General features: G+C 41.6%; 1 protein-coding gene across 9 annotated transcripts in view; it reads left to right on the top strand.

Moving 5' to 3' along the window:
* FRMD6 (FERM domain containing 6) overlaps nt 1-23,347 on the top strand; it is a 225,931-nt gene that overhangs the window by 169,190 nt on the left and 33,394 nt on the right. For 5 of the 9 annotated variants that reach the window (XM_057723858.1, XM_057723864.1, XM_057723860.1 and 2 more), the window contains one exon: nt 21,525-21,929. The exons of 1 other annotated variant lie outside the window; for it this stretch is intronic. In XM_057723858.1, the coding sequence (XP_057579841.1) occupies nt 21,831-21,929 (99 nt within the window). In that variant the 5' untranslated portion in view covers nt 21,525-21,830. The remainder of the gene's footprint in view (nt 1-21,524; nt 21,930-23,347) is intronic. 3 more of the 9 variants (XM_057723861.1, XM_057723865.1, XM_057723862.1) reach the window with 2 other exon arrangements.

Below are 23,347 nucleotides of genomic sequence, written 5' to 3' on the forward strand. Positions count from 1 at the left end.
ATAAGTTTCCAGGGAATTTGTAATCAGTATATTATAGATATAGGAGCTAAAGTAATGCATTTTAATGTATAATCTTTTTTCTGCTGAGGAGACTGAAGTATATTCTCAATTGCCAAGGGGATGGGAAAGGGTATGACATTGTATTTGGGGGGCTTGGGTAGACTGCTTAGTGGTCCACTGAATTCCATTTTCTAGTGCTTTGAGTCCTGCCCGGACGTGTTGCAGTGGGGCTCCTGTTTGTGTCTCTTTTTCTGGTATGATGTTATTTTCTGCTTTGCTAAGGTGAGTCACATCTTCCAGGTAGGCAGTAGGCTGTTTGAGGACAGATGAGATGCTGCGTTTCTCCCTCTCTCGAATTCTTCCGTCGCTCCTAGAAGAGTGCTGGCTCTTGAGGGTTAAGCCCAGCAGGATCACAGCTTTATTCTTTCTGATCTGGATAAGGTGAGAGAACCATCAGGTAGATTTAAACCAGCAAATCAGGGAGGCATTTGACGCATTTAAAAAAGTAACAGAAATGTGTTTATGAAAACCCAGGTGCCTGTCTCCCAAGTCTGACACGTACGTAAAATGTGACTCTTCCCGCAGTAGTGGTGTGTATTCAGGTTTAATGTTGGCATTAAAAAATATACATTGTGTTGCATAAATTTTCAAAAGGCTATTAAATACAAATTTTGTTCCTTAAACTTTCAAAAGACCATAAGATTGGGTTTTTAATATTAACCATAGAATGCAGTGATAGGAATTATCTGTGATTTCTCCATGCAGAAAGGCGAGGTCTATTTTGAAATGCCTTAATTTGGGGAACAGCGTTTCTTGTTTCCTCATGCCATCAGGTTTCTGTGAGCATAAGGAAGGTAAAGGGTGCACGGATTTCCTCTGCTTTTCTGGGGTTGGCCAAGGCATAAGCTTCATCCATTGAAAATGTCCACTTCACCATTCCTGCAGTTTTTCCTCCTTGACCTGGCAGGTGCTGGTGTCCTCTTCTCTTGTGGCGATCACGTTGTCCCTGAGGAGGTGATCTGAACTTGATGTGGACCTCTGACCATTTGAGTTCATATGCTTGGCCCTGTGGCCTAGCATTGGTATGATAATAGATGTCATATTTTCTTATTAAAGAATTTATATTGGTCTTACCTTTCTTTCAGATTGGGGGAAAAAAACACAAAAAGTTGGGATTTTGTAAAAATAAAACTTTTGTGTTGCTGGGCCCCCCGTCTTCTCTGCTGTTGCCTTGACTTCCTTGGAGACAGGAGTTTTAGCTTCCCCTGACCTCCAGTTCTTCATCCCTCTTCTGCTTTCCGTTCCTGCTTCATCTGACCACCTGTGTGTTCTCTGTTCTCACAGAGAACAAAATCTCTGCATATGGTGTGTTTTATATTGGGGTAAGAAGAAATTAACTAAAATCATGTATAGAGATCCCACCCCTTCCTAGTTTATTTCACTGTGTGTGTGTGTGTGTGTGTGTGTGTTTCCCCCGAGAATATTAATAAAGTTGCTTTGTGAGTACTTTTATGAGTTTAAACCTTCCACCACCCAGGGAGAACAGTTCGACTCATAAAACAAACTTTAAAAAGTATTTCTGAAAGCCAAGTACCTATCGTCCAAGTCTGACATACAAGTAAAGTTTGAAAAATTACTCTTTCATAAGAGTAACGTGTAAACTTAATGTAGAATTGAAAAATATTTTGCTTGAATTTTCAAAAACTATAAATAAAGATTGAATTTTGAAGATTACCAGTAGAATATAGCTATAAAATAGAACATTTTCCCCAAAGAAACAAATCAAGATGTCATTGATGAGGTTCCTATGGTAATTTAAAAAATCATATTATATATTTTAAATGTTTCATTATGACAATAATTGTATATAATCATAAGAATAGTTACAAATGGTGTTTTTTCATTTCTCTGAGATGCTAAAATGTAAAATAAAATAGGTTTTCATAAATGTTTATGCACCTTAATTAGTGAGATTTTTCTGCCTAAATGTAGGTAGACGTATAGCCATACAGCAAGCATGATTAAGAATTCTAGCTACCATTATAGTTTGGTATTATAATAAATGACAGTTCGGAAGTTAGATGATATCTGATATTTGTGTGAGGCCATGAATCTTAAAGAATTATTAGCAAATGGAATATACTACTAAGATGAAATAATGTATTTGAAAGTGTTTTGTAAATGTGACATCCTGTACAGACACACCTCAAGGTCTTACCGCAGTTATCTGGATGGTCAGCTACTACCGATCGGTATAGGAGAAGGAAGAGTGTAGAAGCTGTCGTAGTGTACCCGGGCCGGCCTGCCACAGGGGTGCTTACCCTAGGCTGCAGGTCACGAGCGAGAGACTCGGATTCTGAAAGTAAACACAAATGTCCTGCATGTGTGCGTGGACACATTTGCAGGGCCGCGAGGCATAGCATTCATCAGATTATCCGATAACCAGGATTCCTACGCTGTATGGTACCTTTTACTTAACAGTTAAAGGAGGGTGGGAGTTCCCTGGCAGTGCAGTGGTTAGGGTTTGGCACGTTCATTGCCGAGGCCTGGGTTTGGTCCCTGGTCAGGGAACTATGATCCCGCCAGCCACGCAGCATAGCAAAAAAAAAAAAAAAAAAAAGTTAATGGACGGTAAGCATTTATTTCCTTCAGCTAGATTTTCTAGCATCGTAATAATGTATATCCTTAGGACATTTTTAATTTTATTAATAAATGGAACTTTTACTTGGTTACTTTATTTGATCCTCAAAGTAATAATCTCTCCAGTTTACAGAGAAGGAGATTAAATGACTTGTACAATTTGACACCTTTAGCTGATTCACTTTCTGACCAAACCAGAGCTTTGATACTCTTCCTCTAACTCTGAGACCTGTGCCGCTTTTTTCGCCGCCTTAGTCACGGTCGCCCCGTTGATAAAACATTTCTAGAGTGTTTGCAAAATATGGTGGAACATTTTGATTTCTTTTTGCTTCTTTTTTTCTTCTTTTTTTAAACTACCTGTTTATAAGTCAGTTTAGTTTCTGCCAGATATTAAATCAACTTGTGGTCCTTAATTAGCTTACGATGATTTTACCAGAGAGTTTCGGTGTCAGTGTGAACTAGGTAGCATAATCTTCTCAGACATATTCTACTTCCCATGATAATCCACTCAACTTGGCACCCAATTCCAGATCGTTGGATTTTGTCTGAAGAAAACAAGATATGCATAAAATTTCGCACTATCAGTCTTTTCGTTACCTTGAAAAAAAATCTCTATTAATTTGTAGGTTTGGTTAGTAAAGGGAAATTTTAAAAAGATTTTTTGAAATTATTGGACATCATATATTTAAAGGTGAGACATGAAATACAGTTGCGTGATTTCTCCTTAGAACTTTGTAGTCTTTAAATTGGAATAAAGAAGGCTCTGAAGCGTGAATGAAATAGAGCTAATGTTTTATGGAAGTGTATCTACCATAGGCCCTTCTGTAGGAGATTTTACTTACATGTGGACTTTGGAGAAGAAACCTAATTTAGGAAGAGAACATCTGCAATTCATTCTTTCATTCAACAACCATTTAGGTGCCAAGCAGTTTGCTAGAAGTGCAGTGTTGAACAGTGCATGGGCCTGTCCTCTGTAAAGTAGAGCCTGGGTGATGAGGGGAGACAGACAAGCAAATGAACAATTATACCATGTGACGAGTGAAATACTGCCTATTAAAACTCTGCAGTTTTTGTTTAACGAGAGATTTCCTTTTGTCTCTCCAGAATTCTTGTTGGATGATGGTTTCCGGTAAACATAATAAGGCCAACCTTTGCTTTTACTTAGTATCCTTTAAAAATTATAGTCTATTTCCAAATCACTGTGACTTCCTACATTTTAATTTTAAGGTCTGGTTTAAATGTTTTGAAGCCATGGATTTAGCCAGTTTACGGAATGTATTGTTTCGCTTCTGTTCAGCCCCTGCGCCATCACGCAGCCGAGATTTGAGGTGATGTATTACTTAACGCCTGCGGCACTTTAATGAACCTGCAGAGTCATTAACATTTTCTTAAATCTGCTTTCTTTTAATGATATAAATTACATACAATAAGAATAAAGTTCACAAATTTTAAGTAGACAATTTGGTGACTTGACAAATGTATTTAATCATATAACCATATCACAATCAAGGTCAAGATCATTTTTGTCATGCCAAAAAGTTTTTTACAGCCTTCTTTTAGCCTCTCTCTCTCCACCACCACTTCCTCTCTTTGCCTTTTCCCCTCACCTCCCCATCCCTGACAACTACTCATCTTAGTTTTGCCTTTTATATAATTTCATGTAAGTAGAATTACATGGCATGTGGTTTTTTCTGTCTTGCTTTTGTATCTGACTTCTTTCACTTAGCAAAATGCTTTTCAGATTCATCCATTTTGTTGCACATATCAGTAGTTCCTTTTTATTGTTGGGTATTATTTAGTTGTTACAATATGTTTATTAATATTATATCTGTTGTTAATGGATGTTTGGATTGTTTCCAGTTAGGAACTGTTATGAATGAAGTTACTATGAACATTCGTGTGTAAGTCTTTGGCAGCATATCTTTTCATTTTTCTAGGGCAGATGGCTAAGAATGAGATACCGAATTCCATGGTAAATGAATGTACTCTTATGAGAAGTTGTCAAATTGTTTTCCAAGGTGACTATACCATTTACCATTCCCACTGGCACTGTCTAAGAGTTCTAGGTGCTCCAAATTCTCAACAAGACTTGGTATTCAGTCTTTTTAATTTTAACCATTTTTGTGAGTGTGTAGTGGTGTCTCACTGTGGTTTTTGTTTACACTTTCCTAATGACTAATAATACGGAGTGTCATTTCAAATGCTTATTGCCACTTGTATATCTTCTTTGGAGAAGTGGCTATTTAAATCTTTCAGCCATATTTTTAAGAGAGTTGTCTTCTGGTAGTTATAAGAGCTACTTATGTATTCTGGATTTAAGTCTTGAATCAGAGAAGTGTTTTAAAAATAGTTTTCTCAGTCATTTTTACATGACTTTCAAAGAGCAGAATTTTTAATTTTAAAGGAGTTCAATTTATCTTTTTTTAATGTTTCGTGGTTTTTTTGTGCCCTAAGAAACCCAAGATCACAGAGATCATCTTCTAGAAGTTTCTGTAGGTTTTATAGTTTTAGCTTTTACATTTGGATCTGTAGATCCATTTCAAAGTAATTCCGTATGTCAGTTGAGGTCCATAAGGGTATTTTCCGGTTTTTGTCGGTTTTTTCCATAGGGTATCTAATTACTCCAGCACCATTTATTGAGAGTTCATTCTCTCATTGAATTTCCTTGGCAACTTTGTCAAAAATCAAATGACTGTTTGTGTATGGCTCAATTTCTGGACTCTTGTTGCATTCCATTGATCTATATGTCTATCTCTAGGCCATTATTATACTGTTATGGTTACAGTTTCCATCCTTTATAATAAGGCTGACAATCAGCTAGTAAGTCTTCCAGCTTTGAATGTGAGTAGTGAGAGCAGACACCGTTGCCTCGTTTCCAGTGGTAGGGGAAAACCATTCAGTCTTTCACCATTAAGTATAATATTAGCTGTAGATGTCTCATAAACTGTCATGAATTCTTATACTCTTAGACCAAATAATTTCCAAATTTAGACGCATTAATTCAATTGGAAGATATTTTTGAAAGACTCTTTAGAGGGAATGTCAAGATTTTATCTCCTGAATTTCCTGAGACTTTTACAGAAGTTGCAAAGCTAGTAGATACTAACTTACAGCTTTCCAACTTTCTGAAAAAGAATTCTCATCCAGCTTTCCCTAGAAAGCCCATGACTAGGACCAACACCATGTTTTCTTAATTCACTCTTCCAAATGAGAAAGTCATGAAGGGAAAGAGGCACTTCTCTCCTAATGACTTTTTGAACACTTGACTAGTTTTGCCTCTGGATCTAAGGTGAGATGATTCCAAGGCAATTGTTAGCCAAATATAGCCCGTTTTTGGTAGGGTTAAGGAAGTAAAATGGCAGTGAGTCACTATTGGTTTTGCACAATTGCCCTGCCAGGCGTGATGGCTGACCGTGGAATAGGCTGCTCATCTGGTTTCTCCAGGATGCAGGTCTGTAGGTCAGTCTCAGGACTAGTTGCCTTTCCAGCATGATGAGAGCCATATAAAAAAGCAGTACGGAGCAGAGGTAGGGTGGTTTCTGTTTTTGTTTGTTCGATTGGTTTGCTTGTTTGTTTTTAACTCCGACCTTCAAGGCTGAGCTGTGGTTCCATTTTTCATGGCGGATTAACCCTGCTAGTGTAGAATAAGGTGTAATTCTGATTTCCTTCTCCACACCCTTTAACACCCAGACTTCCTCACAGCATTAAAGGATGATTACGGTAAGAAGGAACGCTTTCTTTTGGCAATATGCAAGGGGCGTGCACAGCACAGAACCAGAAAATCCAGTGCGTAGGTCAGAGGGGCTCTTTAGTTACTCGCTGTTGGGTTTTGTGGACTTCATACACCAAGGAGGCCAGAGGTTCTGGTCAGTGGCTTTTATTTCTGCTCCCCTTTGGAATATGTGGGTAATAATTGAGTAGACCTTGGTTTTTATCTTATTTCAAAACCCTCGTTGAGAAGAGTTCCAGAAATAAGGCCTGTGGATTGGTATATGGGAAACAGAATATTAGTACGTAGGTAAGTACCACTGGAAAATGAGATGTCTCGCTTGGTGAAACTGGCAAATCCATGGTAGTTGTCTCCCAGGAGCTGAGGGGATTAAACACTGGGTGGCAGGGAGAGCAGAGCCAGCTTCTGATTGACATTTCCCTTGGGAAAAACCTGGGGGGGGGGGGGGGGATTGCATCCCGGCTCCCAGTGAAGTTCCCCACAGCAGTCTTAACAGTCTTGGATTCACGTTTCTCCAGAGTAACACAAGCCACTTCTGTCTCCTTAGCGTAGATTGACTGATGATTTGATGATTCCCCAGGGGAATGGGGGGGGGGGGGTGGGGGGGGGGCGAAGGTGGGTGGGAAGATGTGTTTGAAGTTTCGATTGTTAGTCTCTGGTTAATGGTATTCACTGAAAGCCTTGTTAGGAATGAGTGTCTCTTCACATGCTGGAGATGAATCCCTGCGTGACAACAGCAATGGTATAATAAAAAGCCACACTTGTATCTAAAAAAGACACAAACTAATTCAAAAAGATGCGTGCACCCCAGTGTTCACAGCAGCACTGTTTACAATAGCCAGGACATGGGAGCAGCCGATAAGTATCCATTGACAGATGGGTGGATAAAGACGATGCGGTGTACACGCACACACATGCGCACACATGCACAATGGAATATTACTCAGCCATCAAAAAGAATGAGATGATGCTTTTTCCAGCAACATGGATGGACTTAGAGATTATCATACTAAGTGAAGTAAGTTAGGCAGAGAAAGACATATTATATGATATCACTTATAAGTAGAATCTAAAAAAAAAACGATACAAATGAACTTACTTACAAAGCAGAAACAGACTCACAGACATAGAAAACAAAACCATGGGTACCAAAGGGGAAAGGGGAGGGATGAATTAGGAGTTTGGGATTAATAGAGACACACTATTATATATAAAATAAACAAGGATTGACTATATAGCACAGGGAACTATATTTAGCATCTTGTAATAACCTATAATGGAAAAGAATCTGAAAAAGAATATATATATGTATATTTAAACATGTATAAAAATAACTGAATTTCTTTGCTGTACACCTGCAACTATCACAATATGGTAAATCAATTATACGTACCTCATTTTAAAAAAAGGAAGCCATATATAAAACAAACATTTATCCTTTCTCTTAAGGACTTTTCCAACTGTAAGTCAGAGTTCTAAGGAGGGTTTTTTATGGTTAAAATAGTCATTGCTTTTCTCTGACTTTTTAAATTGATGTTTTCAGATCTTTTATATTTATGTGACAGTTTTGTTTCTAACTTTCATATTCACAGCAAGACCCCTAAAGGAATGTTAAATAAGACTTTTGAAGCACTATAAAGCCTTGTTAGAATGTCCAGAAGAATCTTTTACTTTAAAGTCTATAGATTGTGCTTTTCATCTTTTCTACTGTAGATGGTGCGTGGCCCTGAGTCTCACTTCACACCATTCTGCACGTTTGACACCTGCAGTGTGTGTGCATGTGTGAGGGTGTGTGCAGGCATTGCTGCTTATTTCGGTGTATCCGGTTAAAATAATTTCCACCCTTAATTTCTGTGTGTAAGTGTAAAAATTGGATTCTTAGTATTTCAGAGTCTTTTTCTGGCTTCATAAACTTCTTTTTTACATGTAATTCTACAACTATTAGGATGAAAGGCAGGTTTTACTAGCATTTGGGTATGTTTACTTTAGTAAATCATCTTAACATGTTTCTTAACTTTCTATTTGAATATCTAAAATATGAACTCTCTAAAAAGAGACTAGTTTAAACTATATTGTTTACTACCCATGGGAGTTTTTGAATAGAACTTAGAGAAGAAAAATTCTAGAAGAAAAACACACCAGCTGCCTAAAACTACCTGGTATCATCTTGGCCCAGTCATTCTCTCAAAGTGTCCGTTTCTTAACCTATAAAATTAAGGAGTTCGACTAGACCATCTTTAAGATCTCATTCAGTGGTAAGGTTTTCATTTGACTGTACTTTCTTGCATTACTTTTTCATTTAGTAGTCGATAGAAACCCATGCACAATCCACTGTCGACTTAAAGAAAAACACATTAGAATTGTGAGTTTAAGTTTTATTCTCACTGAGGGCTGTGTAGCCCAGGAAAGAGTCCTGGGTAAACTGCTCTGAGCAGGTAGAGGAGGAGTCAGTCTGTATATGAGTTTGGGGGCTAAGAAATACAGGTAGTCAAGCATACATCTTGGTGAAAGATTACTGCTAATCACAAAGGACAGCTCTCAGAAGTGAATGATTCTAGCGCTTGTCTGTGTATGGGAAGAGGTGAGAAGCAGGGGCCATTGAAATTCTTCCTGAGATATGCATCTGACTATCTGGGAGCTTGTTTATCTAAAGCATGGAATGCCTCCTCCTGTTTTTTCATCTTGTGTTCCTTTCAAGGTGCCTTGTGGGTTGGTAGCTACGCGGCTTGTGATTTCACCCTTACATAACTGGTTGTTACAAATCTTTTTAAAGTTTAATCAGTAGTATGTGATTATCCACAGCATTTTAACATCAGTACCTCTGACTTAACTTTTCTAAATTGTGAAATACACACATAAAAGAGTATTTAGAATGCCTATGTGCATTTTAAATGGTAATAGTTATAAAAGAACAGCATTGTATTTACTCGTAAGTTTAAGAGAAAGACTGTTTCTGTAGCACCTTTGAAGTCCCTGCCCCCTTCCTGAAGACATCCCCTGCCCCAGCCCCGCCAGCCCTCAGTACCACTGTTACACTTCTGGGGTTAATTGTGCCTTTGGCTTTTACCACATACATATGTAGCCCTAGATGAATCCTTGTGTGGTTGCCTGTTTTTGAGCTTTCTATTCACAGAAAAGAATGACAGCATGTACAGTTTTCTGCAACTTGGCGTTTTTTGTTCAACACTGTGTTTGAGATTCCTGCTTGTTTGCGTGTAGCTGTAGTTCGTTAATGTCTGCCGCTGAGCTGTTTTAAAGCACCGTGCTCTATTTACCTATTCTGCTGCCAGTGGACTTTTGCATCCCACTGGGTATGTTTGTTTCATTCTTGTTATTAAGAACCCTTTCATGATATGTAAAATCCTTCTGCAGTGTTGGAAGAAAGCTATCCACTCCCCAAATGCTTAATTCTAAAGAGCTCCATACATTACCACCAGATAATGAGAATTTCACAGCAAAATTATTAGCTAGAAAGCTGCGGTTGTGTCAGAAGGAATTGAGTGCACGTCCCATGAGTGAAGGAATCAAAGATTTCATTGTGGAAATGAGAAGCAGATGCCTCTAAGTTGGAGGATTTTCCCTGAGAACAGCACTTTTGTTGGCAATGTCATGCTAGAAATTCATCTTGGTTGAAAGGAATTTTTGCGCCTGGTTGCTGAACCTGATATGACTTTTGAATACAGATGGCTCTGAAAAAATAAAGTTTCAGTGGTTTGAAATTTATGAATTTTTACCATTGCCTTTGTTCTTCTTGTTGGTTGCTTATCTAGCATCTCCCCTCATCTCTCAACTTCCGCCTGTTTTTGTTTTGATGTCCATGTACTTCAGGGGAAGTTGATCCCACCTCTAGCTCTGGGGGTGGGCCCTGGGAGGCTTCAGCGAATCTAACTATTCCATGCCTCTGCCCAGTGATGGAGGCTTGTAGCCTAAGACATCCAGTCAGACCGAGCATCAGTACGCACGTTTGCCTCTGTGTTCTCATTGATTTGGTTACTCTGAGAGATGCCAGCCTTAAAGTGGAGTAATTCCAATGTACCAGGAAGAAACTAGGTCCTGGATGACATGTTAAACTACTACATCAAACTACCTACACGCTTACAAGCTTACTCATCCTACTTCTGGGCTTCAAATTACTGTAGTTTTTATAAATTCCTCTTATATCATTTAACTAGTTTAACTATCAATGGTTAACACTTATGTAGTACCTACCATATGCCTTATAACACCGTTTAAAGTAGATACAGTTATTATTTCTATTCTACAGATATGGAAGCCGAGATGTAGAGAGGTGAAGGGACTTGTCCAAGGTCATACAGCTAGTCAAAGAGTCCAACCAGGCAGTGTGGCTCCAGAGTCCAAGTTCAGTTTGGATATCTTGGATATTTGCAATTTAGTGTATCCCAACCAGTGTATCTTTATATATATTTGCTTTCACAGAAGTTGGCTTAACCTGATACACATGGAGACTTTCCTTAAAACTGTACTTTGTTGACAATATTGACATCGTCCACTAAATGTAAAGACAAGAGAAAAGGTGCCCCCTTTCGCCTATAGTTAACATACAGAAAATATTCAAGAAGCTGTGACCAGTACTGACTCCCATTGCTGGGGTGGGAGTGCGTCTTAACCTAATTTTAATCTCAATTGCTATGGAATTCATTCTCTGCATTCTCGTTGATTTGGTTACTCTGAGAGATGCCAGCCTTAAAGTGGAGTAATTCCAACGTACCAGGAAGAAACTAGGTCCTGGATGACATGTTAAACTACGACATCAAACTACCTACACGCTTACAAGCTTACTCATCCTACTTCACATTTCTGATGAATTTCTAAATAATTTACTCAACACACCTCACTGGGTATCACAGACCCAGCACTACTCCAGACGTTAGAAACAGAGAGATGCTGGCACATCCTGTCCTTGAGGAGGTTCCTGTCTTTGGGGAGACAGACGTGCCAACAGGTACGCAGGTGGTGAGCGTGCAGGAGAAACGCCACTCAGCTGCCTGTTGATGTGGAGACATGCTTCACAGACCAGCGTCATGAGTTTTCCAGGGAGAATGAAGATGCTTTGCTTTTGTTCTTTTGGAGGTGGGTGGAATGACAGACAAGGGAGGATATTACGTGCAGGGGAAACACCATGGTCAAAAGCATGGAAATAGGAGAACAAGGCTTGCTCAGGGAACCATAAGGAAAAGAATGTTGGTGATTATACACGACACGCGCTGGAGGATGGTCACACTGAGAAGGGAGGGGACCTGATGGTGAAAGAGTGCTGTGCCTCAGAGTTCAGGTGCTACCCTGTAGAGGTGAAGAATGTGAGCTGGGTTGTGATATGCAAGATCGGACGTACAGTTTAATAAGGTCACCCTGGCAGTGAGACAAGCAGAGCATTTAGAAGTCCAGGGGAGAACACAGGAGGTATGGCAGAGGAGAAAGCCACTAGAATGATAGACTAGACAGAAGGAGGGTTTTCTTTTTTTCCTTACTAAAATTATTTTTGATATTGGTATATACAGTGACCAAATCTATCCCAACCTTTCGACCATTGAGGATCACTTGTTATCCTTCCTCTCTCTCACCTTCCTTGGGCTTTAGGTTTGGAAAAATTGTCTGTCAGAATACATTTAGGTCATTTGTTTCCATTAATCTGGCAGGTAAAACTGTGCTATCAAAATAAGCACTTAAAAATGATACGAGAGTGACTTAATTTTTTAGTTTCCCTTGAGGTTTCACCCTGGGTACAAATGCCAGTGTTATTAGACTGTTTGAAGTGTTTAAAATAGCTCTGATCCCCATTACTTCTTTTATGAACTCCAGGAGGGAAGCCACTGATTGTTTATCACAAGAATTATGCTTATAACTGTTCTGTTTAGGAAGAGTATACCAGATGGTGCTTTGCAGAAATATGTTTTTAATCTCAAGCGTTTTTTAAAAAGTAGTGGTTTTATTTCCGCAAATATCACTGTTATCATTCCCCGTTGCTTTGCCTCTATGATTGAGTGAATAAAGTGAGTTTGGTCCTAGCAGAAAATGATGTCAGAGAAGGGGAAAATTCAAACATCGAGGAGTCAGAATACCACAGCGTGCGAAAGCACGGCCAGAGCTAGAGGAGCTGGTGGGTTGCCTTAACTTAGGACACAGCTTTGAAAAGAACGACCCGCTGTGTGATGTCCCGGTGAGCCAGAAGCCTCTCAGGGTACGCAAGAGAGTGCCTTAAGATGCAGGGGAGCTCCAGGACCTGGTTGCATCCATCAGCCTTTGCGGGGGTGGGCAGGCCTCTCCTGCCTCCCCTGCCGACCCCGGGGCCTTCCCTGTGCTGCCTTCCACCCTTGCAGTTCTTCCTTCTTCTCCCCACTGCGTTCGAGTCATTCCCCTCCCTCCATGAAATCGGCCCGAATGCCGCGCTCCCCTCAGTTCTCAGCCTTTTCTCAAATCCTACAACCGTTATTTTACTGCAGTTTAGCACTTAACTTAAAATACAATTGTATTTCTTTCTATTGTTTCTACTCTGTTAATTTCAACTCTTCAAAGCGATTATAACATCTCTAAGGGCCAGAATTCAGAAATGGTGTGAGAGACAAAAGGTCGTAAACCTTCAACAGAGTGCTAGAGGACTCAGATGTCAGCTGGCTCGTGATTGTCCTTGACTAACAGAATACTGGTGATTTTTTCTTTCTTTCGTTTTTTTCCCCCTACCTCTTGGAATTAGAGGCTTTCTTTACTTCTTTATTCCTGCAAGTTCTGTTCTAAAAACATATAGTGAAACAGGGTGATTTTTGGCTAACGTGGGTATTTGTGATTCGGGGAATGTACCAAGTGGTGTTCTATTATTGATGTTATTTTTGATATACGATACTTTACGAATCCATTGCTGTTGTTAGGCTACTTGGATTCTTTTCCTGTTTTTACTCTGATTCATCATGGTTCCTGGAGTACATTTATCAAAAGTGTGGTGCTTTGGTTGAATTCTGTCCTGCTTACACATGTCCCGAAGTTGACTTACCGAGTCAAAGGGTGTGAACATTTCTCTGCTTCTTACTAGAGTCATGTTGGTTGCAGTGATTTACGGTGCTAACTACAGCTTATGAGTACAGCCATTTCACTAATTTTTCTCCTTATTGCAGTGCAAAGCTTCCTTCCTGTCTTTCTTGTACTCTCCCTTTTCTATAGCCAAGGACTCTAATTTTATTCACTAGAGTATGATAAGCATTTCCTGGCACCAATTGAGGTCCACTTTAATTGGTTAAATACAAAAATGAAATAATCTATTATCTACTAACAGGAGAAAAATACTATTTCTTGTAGAACTTAAGATACGATTAGTGACAGGATAGATGGATTTTGACCACCACCACATATTACCAAAAAGCAGTTCTTGGAAATCAGTGATGTTACCTGGTCGTAAATGAGTAACCCAATTGATAATCTTCGCAATACTTCCATTTCAGAGGTGAGAAAAATGGATGCAAGGAAGTAAAGGGAGCTGCCCAGGGGCGCCCAGGTGGCAGGTGTCAGAGCTGGCTTCCGCATCGGAGTGGTGACGCTCCAGGGCCCGAGCGTAAACAGCACAGTATAGTGCCTTCTTCCTAATGTACAGTTTCCGTTGATTCAGCAGCTACATTCCAAGTGTAGTTATTACTTGTATTTTATGTACAAATTTACATACATATGCTATTTATGTAGAAATATGTACGTATACTTACATATTTAAAATAGCTAAATATACATATATTTACATATCTGCACACTTTACATGCAATATATGTTATAATAACTGCATTTCAGGTGACACACACAGCTACTTACATAGCGTGTACAGGGCAGTCACCATGTTACCGTCAGGTTACAGCCCGCACTAGACTGCATTTGGTAATTAGCTTAATGATTTTCCCCTTACCGAGTTTTACTAAAATTGCTACAACTATACTACAAACTGACCAATTCCCCACTTCTGTATCAACAATGCTTTCTAGCTATTTTGTTTGCAGAGAAAGCTTTTTTTTTTTTTTTTTTTTTGCAGCTACTGTAATTTATTACCAGTGGAAAACACCATAAAAGCATATTCAGCACAATTCTGTAAAAACACATAGTGGCCTCTAATAAGAGAGGGCTGTTCACCTACAAAGTGGTGTTCCAGACGAGATAGTCTTCTGTGGCTGAAAATCCGTGTATGAATTAATTGCTCTGTATACTTTGTTTGCCTTGGGTGGACGTATACATTACGCCCACAGTCGCGCGCACGCAGTGCTCTTAGAGATGGCGGTATCGGAGCATCACCTCAACCACCTAAGCTTTTCGTCGCCTCAGACTTTTTTTCTGCCTTTCAGGTCTTCTCTGCTAATGGTGAATATTCATCATAGAGAATATTCTCCTCTGTTTTAGAATAGAGGAAAAACGTTAAACCTTAGGGCAGTGTTTTTTCCAAGGAAATATTGATGTGGGTGGCCAGTGACAGTAGGCAGTCAGTGAATTAGTGCGTGAGTGTGTTTGGCAGTAAATCAGCTTGTCGGGATGGGCTCTGTGAGAAAGGACTCATCCCGATGCAAGTGGCAGAATTCGCTGAAGAGAAATTTGCTCACATATGGGAATTCCTAGGGGTAGATTCTGGCTTCAGACACAGCTAGGTGTAGCAGCTCAAATGACATGGTGAGAATGCTTTCTGAGCTTCTCTTTCCTCTGTGGTGTCTTCCTTCTTCAGGAAAGTTCTTAGCGTGTAAAGATGATTGCCAGCAGCTCCGGGCTCATACCGTTCTCACAAATCGCAGTTCAGACAGGAGCGGCTCTCTCCATTTGTATCACAGGTTTCAAGGAGGAATCCTGGCCTTGCTTGAGCTATAGGTTCTTCCTTTAGACCAAGCATGTGACTGAAGATGACATACCCTGTTTGGCCAGCCTCGAGTCACGTCCTTGCCCTTCCAGAGTAGAGCGCACACTGATCAGAAGCACCACTGGAAACATCTGAGATGGGAGAGGGGCACTCCTCCATCCTGTGGTCAGCCGTGGCACATTTGAACCTATACACTCATGCATACGTCCTCTTTCTCAATATGTAAAATTTCAGAGGAGGCACCATCTTATATAGTGCAGCTGTCCCATTTACAACCAACAAGACACTTAACTTCCCCAACCCAAAGCAGACATCCCAAAGTTCAGCCCTGATGCTGCATCTGGCTCTAAATTCCAGATCTCCAGGGGATATGCGTTTTAGTCATGAGCTGGCAATTCATGACTATTGTTTTAGTGAGCATCCTGCCAACAGCCGGATAGCTGGTGCTTTCTAACCATTATCATTTAATCTGACCCGTAATCCTGGTAGGCCAGTAGTACAGACCCTACAGATGAAGAGTGGGGCTCGGAGAGGAGGGTCCTTGCCCGAGGTGATACAGCTCATATTGTAGAATCTAGGTAGGGTTAGGGTGTGACCCACTGGGGAGGTTGAGTCTTACCTCCTTAATCAGTATTCTATCCGTAGTGTCTCTAAACCTCTGAGATTTAACGTGGGGGCGGTGATCTTTAGCTTTTCACAGGCCTTCGTTTATCTACCAGAACAATGGTTGCAGATGGGAAAGAGATAGTGACGGAGAGTCTGATGTTCTTTCCAGAGGGTTTGGCTCCAGATAGTCGCTAGATGTCCGCTACTTCCTTTTTAGGTAAAACAGTAACTGCAAAAGAGGCCACAAAATGTTGAGTTAACTTACTCTTAAAATTAAGTGAGGAGTGTAGTTCTGTGGTTCCAAAATGACTTTTGTAAAGCAAACGACGCTTACTTAGGAAAGGAAAAGTCCTCATGATACAGAGTGTCCAGACAAATTGAAAATCAGGTATCCTTTGTTTCCAGGTCAGTTTTTATATTTCTAGATACTGGGATCAAAATGTAGGACTCTCCAGCAAAAAGCACCTGGTAATGATGGAAGCCTACTTACATGAGCAGTTTGGCAGTACACTCCATTAAACATTTAAGTTTCTGGAAGGCTACACTTCAAAGCTGTTCTGAAGCTAGAGGCCATAGGACATTCAAGGGGTTGAGAAATTTGACTTCAAGGTTCAAGCCAGATTTCTGAGTCTGGAACTCAGCTGCTGACCTTTAGTTGGAAAATCTGTATTTGGTAAGAGTTATACTACTACTCAGAAGGTGGCTGGGTGGTAAAGGTAGCGCATAGTGACTCAGTAAGGAAACTTGTTCTCAGTACTTGGTTCTCAGTCATGGGTCATTTCCCCCACAAGTTGACATCTGGCAGCATCCAGTGACGTGGGTTGTGAAGACCGGGAGGTGGGAGGATGCTCCCTGTATCTCGTGGGCAGAGACCAGAGAGGCTGCTGAGCATCCTACAGTGCACAGGACAGCCCCTCACCACGGAGTATCTGGCCTCATAACGTCAGTAGTGCCAAAGTTAAGAAACCCTGCTGTATAATCTTCCTTGTCCAAGGACGTGTGTAGTGAGCCAAACACTTAGTTAGGAGCATATGCCGCTTTTAATGAGCATATACTGTGTACCTGCCGTGGGAGATTAAAAATACACACACACATACTCTCACACATACACTTAACTAGTAACCCTGCTCTGAGAAGATCTGAACAGAGGAGATAGACAAGCAAAGCAACAGATACGGGCTACTGAGTTATCCATGAGGCAGAACTTCTGAGCGCGAGCCAGTCACAGGGTCAGCTCAGATTCAAGGGAAGAGGAAGTGGATCCTGCCTCTCCATGGGGAGGATGGCAGAGAGTGGTCGGCTTTCTTTAATATACCGTGAGTACTTAACAGCAGCCTTTGGCACACAGGAAGTGTGCAGTAAATGTTAGCTGTAGTTAGTGCTGTTGCTACCTTTTCTGAAGAGTCGGTGAGCCTTGGCGTTCACTCTCCCTTCTACTTGGAATACTCTTCCCTGGGATGGATGGATAGGTGGAAGGGAGGGAGGGATGTAAGGAGGAAGGGAATATGTAAATTACACCCCTCTTTTAATTCTGGTGTCTGCTCAGATATCAGCTTATCAGAGATGCTTCCCTGTGTGAATAGCATCCACACTGCCACAGTGTCTTCATCAGCGCTCAGCTACTCCGGGTTTAGTTTTCTTTGTCGTACGTGTCACTGTCTGCATTATATATTGCCTGTCTCCATAGAGTGAAGTATCTGTTCTGTTCACGGCTGTGCACTCAGCCCTTGCAGCAACGCCTGGCACACATGTGCTGAACGAGTGAATGAATATGTGAACAGCAGCAGCAGCAGCAACTCGTCTTACCGAAGGCGCTTTGCTGTCACTGTTGGGATAACATTCATTGAAAGACCGTGTACTTTTTATTCCAGAGTGATTGTAGCCATAGCAGTCACATGGCTGACGCTGTCATCTGTTGTGTCTTCCCATAAGAAATGCCCATCAGAGTCAGTGTGCTCCCGGGAAGCGGGGACGCAGTATCGTCATCCAGAGCGTCTTGGCCCTCCTGTATCCCTGACTCGACGGTGACTTCGTGGGCCGGGGGGCACCGTCTTCTGTTGCTTTCGTGTTCTGCTTTTCACCAAGTAAATACTACACTGCCGTGTGTATAACCTGAGCTTCATACTCGTGTAGTGATTAAATTAAAAGACAGGGCTCTCTGCAATACAGCTTTCCAAGATAATGTTTGCTTTATTTTTGTTACGTAATAAAGATACCTTATTGATTGTGGAAATATGCCTACGCGCCGCACTTGCGTTACAGTAATGCTTTTATCAAATCGCTGCCTGTTCCCTTGTTTTAGGGTGCCCGTCTCAGAACTGAGAACCCTCTTTTGCCTCCATTCAGAGCGCGACTGTACGTAGTGTATTGGTGGAAAGTTTCTGATGACCTAGAGCTGTTTTTTTCATAAACTTTTTGTCTTTAGAATACTCGCAGGTATACAGGAGTTGCAAAGACAGCATATAGCGTTGTCTGTAGTGTTCCTCTATACCCCACGGTTCCCGCGTTCCCTGTTATTGAACTCTTACATGAGTAGGGGACATTTGTCACAACTCATGAACCAGCGTGGATACACTGTAATGAACTAAAGCCCACACTTGTATTCCAGGATGATGCCGTTTTAAAGGCTATATCCAATAATTTCTAAAAAATGAAAATCAGTATTGAATGTCCATACCAGGTGGTAGCTTCCTGATTCTTAAAAGAAATGAAGTAACTTTGTAACCAGTGGGGCTTATCAGGAAGTAAGGAACTTAAAATAATGTGGGTTTAAAATTTGAGTGGGGAACTCTTACAGCTTAACATTTTATTTGTAAGTTGGATATTAGTAAAGATGGCAGGATGGGGCTTGATCTCTATATAAGCTGTTCTGTCATTGTCTGGGAAATATGGTACGACAACATGGTTTGTTCTTCATAGACCATCTATCCCAAGATCACTGAACAGACAAGGGCTGCCCCGGAGTAGGAAACGTGCCCTTCTGGGACTGCGTCGGCACTTAGCTTAGGATACAGAATAAGTAGCCAATGGCTCCGAGGCTAAATTCTACGATTAAAATTGGTGTAAATTTAGTCTAATTCTTTCCCCCAGGACTCTCCAACTTAAGATTAAATTTTATACTGAAGCATATTAGAGATATGGGTATTTTGCTATTTCAGTGGAACCTTTTAATCAGCTTTAATGCAGGCCTGGGTAAAGTAAAATCTTAATAGTGTCTCTCTTTCAGAGCTTTTCTAGTTTGCTATCCTCAAAGCAGAAAAAGCAGCAATGAAGCATCAGCCGCTTCTTAAAGACTGCTTTTATTACATTTTCTTCAGTCATCCTCTTCTAGTCTTTTTTTTTTTTACATGCTGCACTATCTGAACCATAAATAAACTAGTAAATAAAAATTGTACCCATGAAATTTTAAAATTATTTTAATAAAGCTCTGGAAACATCCCAAACTCAGAAGATATTTTTCTCTAGTTTATTTTTTAAATTCTAGAAAGTAGATCAGTAGAAATACCCCCCTTTAATTGGTTTAATTAGAAATGGAAAATTACATGAGTAACTCAATTTGAAGTGTAGATTTAAGTAATTATACTGAAATTAATATCATTTAAGGGTTTGAAGTTAAATAAGTTGCATTTAATCATAGCTTATAATTTCTTGAAAAGATTTTAAGGTCAGAGAGGAGGCCTAAGTGTTGGACTATATCAATTCATAGGGAAAAATTCTGCCATGAAATATACTATTTGACAAGGAAATTGTTTTAGAACTGTATTTCTCAGGTGGTATGCCTAAGAATATTATTCTAGAGTACCTTCATAGATTTATCTTGTGGGGGGGAGGGGTAACATTCTGTGCCCAAGTACGTTTGAGAATATTAAGTTAAACAAACTTAAGAAGTTGCCCACAGGACTTCTCTGAGCCTTTAATGCTTTCTGAATTGCTAAGAGAGGGTATATATAGGATATCCTGCTTCCTCACCTAGTAACATTTTTTAGGAAAACATCCTGAGTACACACATTTGACCCGTTTGGGGAATTTTAGTTATAGTGATGATGTGTGCTATATTTCACATACGTTGCTTGTCCCTAATTCTGTACCTTAAGATATGTTCCCAGTGTCTACGAGGAGGGTATTGTATCCGGCCCTCTGCTCAGCAGCTTCTTTCTGTTCACTAGTGTTGTTTCCATGTGTGACGGCATGTCAGAAATACGTCGGGAGCTTTTCTGAAGATTAAGACGCCAGGGCCGTGCCCCTGGAGGTCGTGAGCCGGTGGTGGTGTCGCTGTGCTCGAGAGTCTGTGTGTGTTGCAGACACCCGGGCGCTTCTGATGCAGCTGGCCCCGGGCCTCCAGTGGGTGCTTTGGAAGTGTGACACTGAAAGTGTGCGTTCGGCAGATGGACGATTGCGTTCGGAGTGCGGTCAGTTTGTGGTCACAGAATACGTGGGCTCACCATCCCCTACTGGGGAGAACTGTAGCACTGACCTCTGGTGACCCTGTAGGGTGACGTACTGGCTACGGCCTAATGGGAGACAATTGCTGTTATGCTTTACGAAAAGCAGAATACACAAGGGACTTTGGGTCACCTTCCTCCTAAGGAAGTACTGTACGTGCTTTTACTTAGTTTGAGTAGCTTCCTTGTGGATGGTGTTTTATTTATATTTGGTTGGCCAAACGGTTTGTTAGGGTAAGATGTTACGGAAAGACCTGAACGAACTTTTTGGCCAACAGAGTACTTGAAAAAGAAATACTAGTGTATGTTGATTCATGGTGCCATCTAAGAGTATATTCTCTCCTGTCTTCCTGCTGATAACAGAAGGACATTGGACCTTAAGCAAATAGGCCATGATTCTGCCTCATTCATCCTTTGATTTATGTGAGCAGTGATAATAGTTCTGCTATTAAAACTGAGTGGTTATACTTTCTGCCTGATAAAATAATTCCATATTTCTGAAAATTGCTGCATATTCTACACATGTAGCTGGAAAGGAGCAATATAAATAATTCCTAGTGGTTTGACAGGCAAACAGTCCTAACATACCTTGGTGGAATAGTGTTATATTAGCAATAATATATGAAACACTAGACACATTCACTAAAAGTAGGAAATATCCACCATTGTTTTAAAAATTATTCTTCACGGTCTTGCCAGTGCAATGAGGCATGAAACAGAAATGTGTGATTATTGAAAGTTGGAGATAAAATCTTCATGACTTACAAACCAAATTGTACACACTGAGAATCTGACAGAAGTTAAAACATAAAATTACATGATCTAATAAACTGATTAGGTATGACAGGTATCCAACATCCACAGTATACAAATATAGCTTACTGTATACAGTCATGTTCTCTCTGTGCAGTCGCTGATTGGTGAAATAACAGAAGAATTAAGTTTGCCGTGTCAGGTTAGAGAATGAGAAGAGAGAGTAGCACCATGAAAACTCAGGGAGAAAAAAGTTGTAGGGAGGGCCTCGCGACCCCAGTAAGGGCTGCTCATGGAGAGATCCGTCCGAGTGAATCCCGTGGGTTCGCTCGACGGTCCAGGGATCACCGGCGGCCGAGCCGCGCGGGTGCCGGGAAGGCGGCGCGGGCCAGGCCGCGGGGGCTGAGGACGGGGTGCAGTGCACGAGCCCAGGCGTGCCTGCGGGTTCGGGTGCGACGGAAGAAGGAAGAGAGGGAGACTGAGACGTCTGTCGCTGTTTTGTCGTTCTGTCTGTTCATCCCAGGAGCCTCGGCGGCCTCGCCCGCGAGCCTGGAGCCCGTCCGCGGCAGGCCCGCCCTGAGTGCCCAGGCCCCCGGCGCGCGGCTGTGCGCGCAGAGCCCGCTCCCCGGCGCCCGGCCTGCGCCTCTCCCGCCGCCGCCGCCCGCCGCCCGCGCGGCCCGCTCCCGGTGAGACCCACGGAGGCGGGCCCCGTGCTGCTGCTCCTGCCGGGCGGGGGATGCGGGGCAGGGTCTGGCTCGCGGCGCTCGGAGCCGGAGGGGTCGCCGAGGACTCGGAGCCCAGCGCTGGCCGCTAGAGAGCCCGCGGCGCGATGAACAGGCTGCCCTTTCACACCAACAGAGTCATGCAGGACCGCCGGAGCGTGTGCATCTTCCTCCCCAACGATGAATCTCTCAACATCATCATAAACGTGAGTAGATCCCGCTTCGGGAAGGGTTCCGCGATGGCGTTCCCGCCGGGGACCGCGTTCGGGGAGGAGCCGGCTGAGCATGAAGGGGCTGCAGAAGGCCACCGTGACTGATGGGGGCGCGTGGGGGCTTATACACAGAGGCGTCAGCCTGCGGTCGTGGCGGAAGCTCCGCTGCCCTCAGCACTCTCCTGTCTGGTAGAGAAGCAGAGTTTTAGGAAAACGAACATGCTGCTATTTTTCAACCTTTTGTTGAAATATAATTTTCAGCATGTCTGAGTTTGCTCCTGAAATACGTTTGAGTTGTCACCTACACACATGAAGTGTTAGTGCCTAATTGCTGCCTTTTTCACACGCGTCATGACCGTTGTTTTCCCAGTAGCCTGTTAGCCTAAGTCTAGCGCAGGCTGGACTGGCTGTGTATGTGAGCACTAAACCATCGCTTATGGTCCATGAGTTGGAGTCAACTCTCTTAGTTAACCTGGACAGTGAGGAATATGATACTTTTTTTTTTTTAACTTTTAAAGTTAGGTTCTAATTTACTTGCAGCGAGGTATAGGAATCTTAAGTGTGCAGCTCAGTGGATTTTTACAAGTGTACATGCATGCAGTCATCGTCCCGCTTGAGATACAGTGGATTTCTAGTGCCCCAGGAAGCTCTTTTGTGACCCCTCCTAGTCAGTAATCTCCACATAGGCGAATAACTGTCCCCACCTCTACCACTGTCCTTTTCTTGTTTCTGAACTGCATGCAGCTAAAAGTATGCGATGTGCTCACTTTTATATCTGGACGTGTCTTGTATACCCAGCGTGTGGCCTGTGGAAGTCATCCATGCTCTTGCACATGACACACAACTCTTTTTTTGTTATTGTGTAATATTTTGTATGAATACGTCCCATTTCTTTTCCAGCTATTATTGATGGATGTTGGGTTATTTTAAGTTTGAGGCTGTTATGAATAAAACTCTCATGAACGAGTTATGTGTACGCCCCTGTGCGTACACGTCTGGGCTCACACCTGAGAGTGGACTGTGAATCGTGAAGTATGTGTACGTGTAACTCTGGTAGAGGCAGCCAGACAGTTCTGTGTGCTCACAGTTAGGCCTAGCATTTTTCAGCCCCTCTCCGTATTAGCAGCTTTCATATTCTTTCTTTCATCGGTTATATTCTGATGGAATTAAGGGGAAAAAATGCCTTAGTGCATGCCTTGAATTAGTTTTCTTTGCTAGGTGCTATTTTATTTTTAACCCAATTGCTGTATAAAAGAATGTTTCTAAATGTTATACTGAATCTATATGACATTTAAATAGCTCCATCAAAAGTTTAGGTGGGAAAAGGTTCTGCTTATTATCGTGATTATTTTGGTTTTATTCTGTCAGTCACCACAGTGCCTTGATTTACTAATGTCGCCTCACAGGAATTG

Source organism: Hippopotamus amphibius, chromosome 2, assembly GCF_030028045.1.
Source record: "Hippopotamus amphibius kiboko isolate mHipAmp2 chromosome 2, mHipAmp2.hap2, whole genome shotgun sequence".
Classification (NCBI taxonomy): Eukaryota; Metazoa; Chordata; class Mammalia; order Artiodactyla; family Hippopotamidae; genus Hippopotamus; species Hippopotamus amphibius.